The 12,128-nt window shown below is 42.0% G+C and overlaps 1 protein-coding gene across 2 annotated transcripts in view; it reads left to right on the forward strand.

Annotated features, from left to right (window-relative positions):
- CSMD2 (CUB and Sushi multiple domains 2) overlaps window positions 1-12,128 on the forward strand; it is a 518,793-nt gene that overhangs the window by 287,475 nt on the left and 219,190 nt on the right. For both annotated transcript variants that reach the window (XM_065421846.1, XM_065421845.1), the window contains exon 12: window positions 10,149-10,331. In XM_065421846.1, the coding sequence (XP_065277918.1) occupies window positions 10,149-10,331 (183 nt within the window). The remainder of the gene's footprint in view (window positions 1-10,148; window positions 10,332-12,128) is intronic.

The raw sequence follows: 12,128 nt of genomic DNA on the forward strand, positions 1-12,128 counted from the left end.
GATGAAGCTTAGCTTTAGCCCCATGGAACTTAGAAATGTAGGAGCTCTGCAGAACTGAAGGCATAAGATTCCCTCTGTACCGAGCTCCTGGGTATTTCAATCAAATCCGTCCGACCCAAGCAATTTGGATCACTGGGTTTCTGTGTGTTTCCCTACCTCTGTGTATGCATACACACTGTATGTAAATATGCACATCTGAATGTATCTATATGCAAATGCAAGTGTTTACAGGTCTGTCGCATCTTATGCGCATTTAACATGCACAAATTCAGCTTTACGCGGTCAGCAAAAACAAAAACAAAAAAAGAGAAAAATAACAATTTAAATACTGTTCCTGTAGTGCGGGCGATTCCGCCCGCCATTACACTCAATGTAATTTTGACTATACGCGGTTTTCGCTTTACGCGCTGACCGCGGAACATAACCCCAGCGTAAGATGAGACAGATCTGTATACACATGCACATAGATTGTAAGGGGAGCTGATAGTGACCCCTATATTTAGATTGCTTAAAGCTTTCAAATTTATAAAATATTTTCCTAATTTTTGAATGCTTGAGTTTGGAATCTAAGGAATGTTATTTGAATGTAATTATTCTGTATGTAATACACACATCAATACATATTTGAGTGTATGTGCATTAATACAACATAATTAATATAGAGCCTGATTGTTCATTGTCTTCCACCTTGTGTAAAGTGAGTACAAAACACTCCCACTCTGCCTTGGGAGCATGAGACACTCATTTTGCACTGCTGCAAAGGTCTGCCCAAGGTGCAATGGGGAATATCACTCCTATACAATAGTGTCACAATGGGAACTGATGGATGCTAAAAGTTTTTATTCAAAATTTGGCCCTTTTTACATTTTTGAATGGGAGTTGAGCGCTCTTGAAAATCTGGCTCATAATGTGAACATGGGGCTTTGGGGAGGAAGGGTAAGGTCCAGTGGGTAAGTCACTAACCTGGGAGTTCTAGCTTCAATTCTCTACTCTACCACAGACTTCTTGTGTGATCTTGGGCAAGTTGTGTAGTCTCTCGGTGCCTCTATTTCCTATCAGAAACATGGGATAACAGCTCTGCCCTGTCTCACAGGGGTGTTGTGAGGATGAATACATTAAAGATTGTGAGGTGATCAGATACAACAGTTATGGGGGCTAGATAAATACCTGAGAGAGAGATCCATGCATACATCCATATGTACACAGTGCAAATGGCCACCTGTCCCAAGAGACGATCAATTTTTCCCCTCCCCTCTGACGGTTCCCCTGTACGAATCACACAAATGCATTACTCCTGTATTCAGGGGTCCGGATTATAACAGTCGTTCTGGTGGCTGCTATTAACAGGTTTTCGCTGTACAGAGACAGACACCCATTGATCTGTTTTGCATCTCAGAGTCTTTGTTGTGTAAGGAGCTGCCACAGAAACCCAGGGGTCCAAGGGCATCTTCTTGACTACTTGTTTCTTTGAATTCCACACCAGATCTGCTAGCACAAGCCATCTCTAGTAGGAAGCCATGCATAGCTTAGTGGTTTGAGCATTGGCTTGCTAAACCCAGGGTTGTGTGTTCAATCCTTGGGGGGGCCATTTAAGGATCTGGGGCAAAAATCTGTCTGGGGATTGGGCCTGCTTTGAGCAGGGGGTTAGACTAGATGACCTCCTGAGGTCCCTTCTAACCCTGAGATTCTATCATATTGTGTGTTTCTTTTCCTGCACGCTCTCCATTGATTAGATGTGCATATTTGTTTTTTATTTGGACCTACATTATAGGAAAGCCCCCCAGTCTCCCAGGCATTGAAGTCTGTTTACTTCTTCCCACTCCCCGTTTCCATTAAACAGATTGACTCTTGTCATAAAGCAGGAGGGCTGGAGACTGCTGAACCAACACACATTCAGGCTTTTAGCTTTAGTCAGTGCCACTGACCTGAGCTGCATTCGGAGTCACCTGGTTCCTATTTACCTTTAAAGATGAGCATAAAAGCTGGAGTGATTTGACATTATGCCATGAGGGATTTTAATGAGTGACAGCCTGCTGGATACAGGTTTTATTTTTGCCCGGGAGCTCTGGCCTAGACAGTGGATATGAGGGGAGATATAAGGGCAGGGGAGTTTTCTTTTTTTGTTTTGTTTCTTTCCTTGACATTTCCCCCCCCACTTCTGGAACCAACAAAAGAAAATAGGCTTCTTGCAGCTTGTGTATCCTGGATCATGCTGCAGTTCTCTCCAGAAGGTAGCTTCTTCCAGTCTTAACTACTTGTGCAGTCACATCGCTGTATAAGAGGTTAGACAGCTGAGACAATTAACTATTTTGCACCATGTTTAAGCACTCTTTTAAAGGTCTAATTCCCACTACCCATTGAAGTTAATGGAAAGGCTCCATGGGGGCCTGAGATTGGGCTCTAAGAAAACAGTGACCTAAATTTTAGGTGCCTCCATTTTTGATAGCAAAACTGGAGATTCCGTAGAGGGTGTATGCTGGCCACCCATGCTCAGAAAATCAGGTCCCTTTTCAATGTCTCAGGTTGGACCCCTGGATGCTGAAATACCCGCAGTCATTAGTAGTTTTGAAAATCCAGGCTTCCTTCTACCACATTATGTGCCAATATGCAAATTCCCCACCACCACCCATCACCAAGCTACATATGGCCTAGGTAGAGCTGGTTGAAAAATTTTCAGTGGAACAGTTTTTTGTTAGAAAATGATGTTTCAGCCCAATTGAAATGTTTTGCAATATGGTGTGAATTTCAATGAAATTTGCAAAAGAGTTTTGAAATGGTTCATTTTGACTTTTGCATTTTGTTTAGATAAAGTTGAAATGTTTTGTTTAGATTTTCTCATTTCATTTTGTTCAGACTTTTACCTTATATTATCTTATGTATTTTTATTTCTCAAAAGTATGAAAATGAAAAGTGTGACGTGTGTTTTGTAGTAGTTACTAATTCTAAGAGTGTTAGTAACAACACTACTACAAGTAGCAATTAGTTACAAGTTAGAAGTACCCTCAGAACAGCCCGTTCCATTTTCCAACCAGCTCTAGGCATGAAGAAGTCTGCTGGTTTGTTTGCATGACGCTTACAATGAGGAACACGCCTTGTAGAAGGGAAAGGACGTGTGAGCAATAATCTTTCATTCCACTCCAGTTCTTAAATCTGCCATCTCCCTCCCTTAAATCTCTCTCCCTCTGTGGAGCCCTTTGTGCCCCTGGGGTTCATACCGTAATGCAGAAGGAAAGTCTTTCTGCCCAAGCAAATAGGAATGAGCGAGAAGCTTTCAGAGACCTTCTAATCAGCTTCTTGGGGGGTGTCTGTGTAAACTTCATTCTTTCCCTTCACTAGGTCAGAAAGAAGATATGCCTTCCTTTCTTTGTATGGCTGCACTTCTCTCTTTTCCCTCTCTCATTCTGAGTATCCCGCGCTCTAATCATGGCCTGATTTTACAAAAGTGATGAGCGCCTGCATTCCCATTGACTTCTGTGGCACGTGGACTTGCTCAGCACCTCTGACAGCAGCCCCCTGGCTGTGTTCGGGTTCCTAGTGCCCTGTGCCTCCCATGCCAGAGCTGAAAATTTGGAGATGGTTACAAAAAAGCAAACAACCTGGGGTGAAATCCTGGCCCTATTGAAGTCCATTGGCAAAACTCCCATTGACTTCAATGAGGTCAGAATTTCACCCCTGGGGCTTGTACGTCACCTCCCCTGTGCAAACTGACCCTTTTAAAGGGACACAATGTTATTCAGTGGAACATACCCTGAAGTGAGGTGTACATTTCACCGAACAGCCCCAAGGACGTTCAAACCACAACAGCAAGGAACATGGCGAGTGGTTTTAGCACATTCATCCAGAGAAGGAAACTGAAAGAAATAACCCAGCTGAGATTTTAAAATGGGCATTTTAATTGGATTTCAAAGGCCGGTGTCTCCTACCACAGGTATGCTAGCGAGAGTAAATGGTGTCGTGCAGAGGGGGAGAATCAGGCCCGAGTTCTCTGCGGCTTCATTACTTAGGTCCCAATGCAGCGAAGTGCTTGATTTCAAGGATGCTTGACTCCTTTGCTGAATAATCCTATGACAAAAGTTAAGCTCGTTCTTAAATGCTCGGCTGGATCTGGCCCTTAATCTTTGCAAATTTCTTTGAGAGATATCTTGATGAAAGATGTTTATATCAGTGCTGCAGTTAACAGGATTTAATGACTCCTAAGAAGATCATGTTCATATTATGTTAGGATGGTTGAGGTGTGCATGCAAGAGGCTTTCGTGTAAGAGGGTGAGTTGGGAGGAGGGATCAGTAAATGGAGGCATTTGTAGAGGGGTGCCCAACTTTCCGGGTTTGGGGTATAACCTGTTACAACAAAAGGGAGGGAGGGATGGTATTGTGGTTAAAAGCCCAGTGCTGTGAGTCAGGAGGGCTGAGATTCCACTTGTGAGCCATGAGGCCATCTAAACGCATGCCACTCAAACCCTTTGCTGCTACATCATGGCATCGTGTCTCTCTCTTTCTCTGCATGTCTGTCTGTGCATGTACGGACATGCTGCGGAGAGCAGGGATGTGTTTTTATATAGTCTGTGGAATATATATTCATAAGTGTTCATTGTGTGGGTGTGTGCATTTATTTACTATATGTACAGTGGGGGCGGTATTGGTGTTAGATATAAATCCTGAGCCGCCAAAGAGCTGACCCATTCAATCCCGATGACTGATAAGAAGCAATAATAGATTTGTATTTGAAGTAGCAGTTCCAGAAGACTCAATACAACTCAGGCATCCCAGCATCATATAAGTAGCACATCCATCTTTTGTAGCCATTAGTTTTGTTCCTAACTGCTGTGTGGGTTATTTATTTATTTTACATTATCTCCTGTTAAGCTATGAATGGGTTCTTCCTCAGTATCAGACATTTTACATTACCAGTTTTTAAAAGGAAGTAGGTCAACACGGATTGCTTTCTAGGTGCTGTATATTGTCTATCAGCTATTTGTAGACATAGTTTTATGAGCTCACAGACTTTCCTAATGGATGTTTGCAGAACATTTTGAGGAGAGTTTATTGCTAACAAAATCCCTCCCACCTTCCACCGTTGTTTTGTATTATTTCTAACTGCCTGCTATTGACCTCTATTAACAACTTCAGCACTGAATGCGGTGCAGTCTAAAAATGGAAAAATATTTCTGATCGTCTGCATGCATGAGGAAACTGGCAGCTTTGGATGGGTTGTTGCTTGTCAGAGCTGTGTGTGGGCCCATATTGGAAAGTCCTACAGAACTGAACTAATGGTGGAAATTAATAGAACTTCTATAGACATGTGAGTGTGTTTTGTAGTAGTTACTCTAAGTAGTGTATAATTTGAGAGAATTTGCTCATTTCTAGGGTTTTTTGGAAACTCCGCAAAGCAAGCAGGGAAAGAATTCTCTATTTAGGATGCTTCAAAAAACCTATGGGAAAAGTAAACATTTTCCTTACATTGCATTGGACTTTTCCATACAGTTCAGGCATGATGCTTTGAATGGTGGATTCTGGCCTGTTGCAACAGTTCCATGGACACAGGACTCCTGGTTAAAAGCAAAGATAGAACATGGGACTTCCTACCCAAGGAGACAGGCCTTTACTAGCTGTGCTAAACAAGGCTTTTGCCATTAGCTGGGGAAGTGTTAAGAGCTCTTCTCCTCCGCAGATAATCCAGGTACTAGGAGGTACCTTGATGTCACGCATTTGAGCAGTGCTGATACTCCATCCAGCAGAGGTCTGCAGTGTGCACGCACACAAGTCAGTACATTTGTTGGTGGTGTGGGTTTTAAATATTGTAGAAGTGGCTGGCGCTAATTGACCAAGAACTTTGTGTATGAATATAAATGCCTTATGACTTTTCCAGCTGAGGCCATTGCCCACATTTCTGTTTGGTTACAATCATCTATGCTTTTAAGAAAGGCCCTTCCTGTAGATTATTATAACTGTAAGACTCTTACAAGTTGAATTTCCTTTTCATAATTTACACTATTGGTCTCCCACTTTGCTCTGTTTGGAGAATAGCAATAAACTGGTCAATTTCATTGTTGTATCTAGTCTGTTTCACTCTCTTTCTCAGCATTTGCAAAGCCTGCACGGCAATATTTAAATCCAAACAAACTGCTTTCACTGAAAAGCGGAAAAGAAATACACTTCATGAAAACTTTTCTATTAATATTAAATTATGTGTGATCATATTTTGGACCCCATTACCTGACAATGACTTTTTAGTGCATGACATAAAATGCAATAACAGAAACCAGATGCTCTGTCGTGGCTTCTGTTGAAAATATACCTGTATCTAAAGTTGCCTAGAGTCAATATAACAGTAAGAGAAACTTGTTGATATTCAAATCACATCAGAATATTAGCTGGATTAATACAAATCTTGGTTTATGTGATTTCCTCTGTAAGGGAAATGTCATAAAAGAAGTTTCCAATTTGGTGTTAGAAATTGAAAACTGGGAGAAAAGACAGTGAGGCTGATCACAGATGATGCAGATAAAAACCAGAGAAAGTGGAAGATGAGATGAATGCAACACAGATTAATAGTGCTGAAGCACCAAAGAAGGCTTTAAAGGAATAAAGTCTCATCACTAATAGCGATAGAGAGGGAAGGAACTCTTTAGAAATGAAACTGTATGAAAGCAGATAACAGAAAATCGCATACACGATTTTCCCAAAGTCAGAATACAATTAATCTCTTGCTACCTGTACATCTCCACATGAGAAGGTGTCATCTGTCTACTTTAGAACTGCATGGGGGAATTGCTGTTGAAATGGAATACGGTAAAGCAGAGAGAGAATGTCGACACAAATTTAGCAATCCAACTTGCATTTTGTAGGTATCTCCCTCCACTGCGACGAAGACTTAGGCCCCTATCATGCAATGAGCTCTCCAAGGGTGGAACCTTGCAGTGAGGCTCTGCTCATGCCGAACAACTTCCAGGCCTCCTTATTATGACAAGGATTAAATGTTCATATCATGGTAGTGCCCAATCAGGAGGGTCCCCAATGTGCAGGGTGCTGTACAAACATAGAAAAGAGACAGTCCCTGCCCTAAAGGGCCTACTCATACAGTATATGCAAAATGAGAGCTTTAAGAACATAGCGAATACCGCACTAGGTGAGACCAATGGTCCATCCAGCCCTTTATCCGAGAGTGGCCAATAGCCGATGAGTGTAAAACACTCATAATTATGCCAATTATGCAGGGGGGTAATTTGTTCCTAAACCCAAGTGTTTGGGGGTTGATTCGTGACCTGAAGAATGAAGGTTGATACCAGTAAAAGTGTCTACCCTGGCTGAGACAATGCAGGTGATATTCTTATTATTCATATACATGTCTTGTTGCAGAGAGTTCCATGATGCACTGCATCAAACCATGCAAAATCTATTTCCTTTTATTCTTTCTAAGTGTATTGTCTTTTAAATCATGAGCTGCCCTCTTGTTTTTGTATTATGAGAGGGTAAAAAGGAATGCATGATTGCTTTTCTTTATATTTCAGTCACTATTGAATCATTTGGTAGCAAGGGGTGTCGAGGGATACTTTTGCCTCTAACATAAAGTAAAAAAAAAAAAAGAATAAATACAGAAGACAGGATGGATTTATGCTGAGGCGCTGGGACTCAAATCTGGGTTTGAATCCCAGCTCTGCAATTTACTTAATTTCTGTGGCTTGTGTCAGACTAGATGATCATAAAAACTATGAAGTCAGCCTAAGTGTGTTTCATTCCTTATTGGATACACTGGGGCATTTTGTGGTTCTGTGATGCAGTAAGGAAAGCAAACACATTGGGGTTGAAAGACTTCAGTGAAATTGAAATCTGGACTCGGCAGGCTGTGGATGTGGTTGTGGATCAAGATGTGACTATGGAACCTGTTGGACCAGAGCACGCTCACGTTTTCTTGTTTAAAAACCGGGTGACACGTTGGGAGCTGTCTGGAGATCAAAGAATCCAAAGTCGTGATGTGGAATGTAGAAGAGGATCTTTCCAAGATAACCCCATATTTTCCTTTTGTCATCGTTAGTTGGGGAGTGGAGAAAGCAGAGAGACAGACCCCATCTTATTGAATACTTTACTAAAGTAGACTTGCAGAGCTTCTCTTATACAGTCATTACAAGATGCCTTTCCTGAAGAATTAAAGGTGTGCTATGCATTCGTATATTCATGAAGGAGTGTCACTAATTGCTTCAGGAGACGGGATTTATTCTAAAATTTCCAGAACTACCATTTGGTTGAACTGTTCCATCTGTGACCTGAGACATTGCTCCTTTATTAGCTCAGATCAGAAAACTGAGTGAAAACGATATAGTTGGGAATGGTATATGGGATGCAGAGCTTTACAACTCCCAGGTCACTGTTTTGAAACAATCAAGGTCGATCACTCATTGCCCCCTGTTTGTTGGGCTCTGTGAAATGGGCTGCCGGCCTCAGCCCCGTCTGTTGATTGAACTGATGGCCTTCCATATAATAAAACCACCCACACAGTTGGCACTGTTGTTAGTTTCAGGATAGGGGCAGAGGATTGAATCTGCTGTGTGTAGGGAGTGTCACAGGGTGACCTAGCCCCTTTAAAGGACTTTGGGATCAGCCACACCTGTGACTATTTTATCTTCCTGATCATAGGACTGGGAGTTCAGCAAGGGAGTTCCCAGTGTCTGAGAGGGACACTGCTCACAGGTGAGGCTAAATTCAGACTCTCTTAAAGGGGCCAGCTCACCCTGTGACACACTGCTATAAGAGTTCCCTGCAGATGCATGAAGTCCAGGTGCATCTGGATGGAAGCTTGTCCTGTTTCAACCAGTGCTCTGTGGATCTAGGATTTCAGTATCCAGGGTAGTGAATCTGTAGCGATAAAGACCCTCAACTTAGGGCCACAGCCTGCTTTACTCATCAGAGCACCTCACCTCATTCCCACGGGGCTAACGTCAGAGTCACGAACAAAACGTTTGTAACTCTGAACAAAACGTGATGGTTGTTCCTTCAAAAGCTTGCAACTGAACGTTGACTTAACACAGCTTTGAAACTTTACTATGCAGAAGAAAAATGCTGCTTTCCCTTTATTTTGTTGTTAGTTTACATTTAACACAGTACCATGCTATATTTGCTTTTTTGTTTTTGTTTTTGGTGGGGTTTTTTTGGTCTCTGCTGCTGCCTGATTGCGTACTTCCGGCTCCAAAGGAGGTGTGCGATTGACCGGTCAGTTCGTAACTCTGGTGTTCATAACGCCAAGTTCTACTGTATTTGATAAGGCCAAGACCCTCAAAGGTATATAGGCAACTAACTCCCATTGCCTGAGTCTTCTACTCAGTGTAAGTGTGGCAGAATCTAGCCTTTGAGAAGTAAATGAATATCTTCTGGCTCAATGTGGATTTTAATTTCCGACGAGTAGTATAGATGTGTTTATTTACTCCTGAGATAGAACGTGAGTTGATGGAGACAGAGAGTTCCTTTACCAAGATCTACAGAACTTTTTTTCTTTATTAAAGAGGATTTTAAAATCGTTCATTGTATTTCAATGGCCGGGTTCGCAAATCAGATACCCTCCCTCCCCAAAGGTTTCACAGTAGCTGTGTGTCCACTTCTCATGCCACCCAGATTAAATATTCAGCTGCATGGGAAATCAGTATAACAATCAATCTCTCTTTCCCTGTAGTACTTTCGTATTTAGAAAGGCAATTGGAAATAGATCAGTTAGAAGGATGGATGGAAAGGGATTAGCAATTCAGATCAATCAACCAGGAAAACCATCACCGTGCCTGTAAATACAGCTGTTTAAAATAATTACTTGCTTTAGTTGATGTCCCAGCACTGATACGTGTACCACTCACCCAGTCAGTGTAACATGCTGCCCCCGTGTAGTGGTGGCTGGGACGTAGCTAGGGGACCATAAGGCTGCTGGTGCATTAGCTAATAGAGGTGGGTCTTTTAATTTGAGTGATGGAGGCTCATGCATTGAGATACAGAGGCTCCAAGTTCAATCCCCCATGCCAGCGACCCACCCAGGGGTGTGGCATTATGTAAGGGTAATGCACACGTTATCTGTTGATAGCATGCAAGCAAGAGCATAATACAAATGTTACAACAAAGTATCCAGTTGCCAGAACCTTTTTTCCCCCCACTTTTGTTTTATTTTCTTTCAGAAATTGACCAGGGGAGTTGCGGCGATCCTGGGATACCAGCCTACGGCAAGAGAGAAGGCTCAACATTTCGCCACGGGGACACTTTGAAGTTTGAATGCCAGCCTGCCTTTGAGTTGAAGGGACAGAAAACAATTACCTGCCAAAAGAGTAGCCAGTGGTCCGCTCAGAAACCAGTCTGTGTTTGTAAGTCAGTGAGGAGACTGCTTTAAAGTGTTTGCAATGTCCAGTGAAGTAGCTACATACGCAATACATTTGTGCACTGGATTTAGTACCTAGAATGCAGAAAATACTGGAGATAGAGAGATGGAAGCCAAACTGCAAAATATGGATCAAGATTTCAAATCCCCCAATGTTTGACAGTGTTTGAATCTGAGAATTTGGTTCTGTCCATTACAGGGGAAAGGGACAGCCTCAAAATTTGGATCTTCAGATTCCAATCTCTCCTCCCAACATTTATTTTTTAATGGTATTTGGTTTCAGGATTTGGGTTCCGGTTCATCTCTGAGAGAAAGTGGAATGTTCCATGCTGGTAAAAACCCATTAAATTAGATTCAATTTTTGGCCATTTAATTCTGCTTTGTAACCTGACAGCTCTCACGTCCCCTACCTCCAAATCTCAACTTTAAATTTCTTGTCTTAAATCATCAGAAATAGGGCTTGATGCTCCCAGTAGTGACTTAGGGGGGAGATTTTCAGAGGCATAAGCGGGAGTTAGGCACCCAATTCTTTCCGGCTTTCAGTAGTCCTGACTGCCCTTGGAAAATCTCCCCTTTAATTGATAGTGTTAAGCACAATAAAATTATAAATTATTGGAACCGTCACCCAAAAGGAAACTGTTAACAAGGCTAACAAAAGTATTTACTTTATTTTGTCCCCTAGCTGAGGGTGAGTGAACTCATTGTGTCTAATATTTTACCCACTTGAGCACTCTATGATCTGAATGTTTAGCTTTGAGGAGAAGAGAAGGGAAAGTGAGTGAAACAACAGGATGATCAAATGGAGCTGAGAGTGAATAACCGATATAGAGGAAAGGCGAGTGTGTGGAAGAGTGTGCCGAGAGGAGACAGCAGAAATGTTCCTAAAATGATACACTGTGTGTATATTTATTATAATACAATAAATGCACACATGCATCCCGTCCAAGGTACTCACTTGTAGTTTACGTAGGTTTCTTCTGTACCAAAGACATTGCAAAGCCTAGAAAAACAAATATATTATTTGAAAATTGAATTACCCTTGCTACAAGGGGCAATGCATAGAGGCAACTGTGGAAGAACAACAGTTGCAAATAAGTAAACTTGCTTTTAAATTATAGGGTAAATGTTTCACATGCTTTGAACAAGTTTTGCAAAACCTCTAAGCAGCTTGCACAATTTGTGAAAGCCCTTGGCGTCCACAAGGTTTGCCCATTGCTAAATGTCATGCACTTTTGCACTGCTTGGCTTTGTCCAAAAGCAAACACACCCTGAGACGTTGGAGGAAAATAGTCCCCCTTGTATTTTCCTCCTGATCAAAATGGGAAGTGCTAGAATTCTCACGAGACAGCCCTTTTTTGTGAGACTCTCCAACCCAGTTTTTTTCTACCCCAAACTATCCAATATTTGGGATTTTGGGATTTTTAACAAAACCTTCAGCTGTTTCTGAGATTCCCCCGAACTGACAATTGATAGATGCCTGTTATTCACACCTTGGGTACCTGGAGTGACACAGCTCCATCAAAATGTTAGCACGGTTGAAATTTCCCCATCTTCAGTCCAATAAAGGTGTGGAATTTTCACCTACTCTGTCCATAAATACAGAATGGGGGATGGGCATCATACCAAAGCCCATATTGCTCGGGGCAGGGGAAGAGAAGCATGATCACTAAAGAGCCATGAATCCACCAGTTAAAATCATGCAGCACCTTCCACCCCCATTGGTCCAGCTGTGGATATTTACTAATCAAAAAGGCAAAATGTATAGATAGTGCAAAGAAGTTTT

Source organism: Emys orbicularis, chromosome 23, assembly GCF_028017835.1.
Source record: "Emys orbicularis isolate rEmyOrb1 chromosome 23, rEmyOrb1.hap1, whole genome shotgun sequence".
NCBI lineage: Eukaryota > Metazoa > Chordata > Testudines > Emydidae > Emys > Emys orbicularis.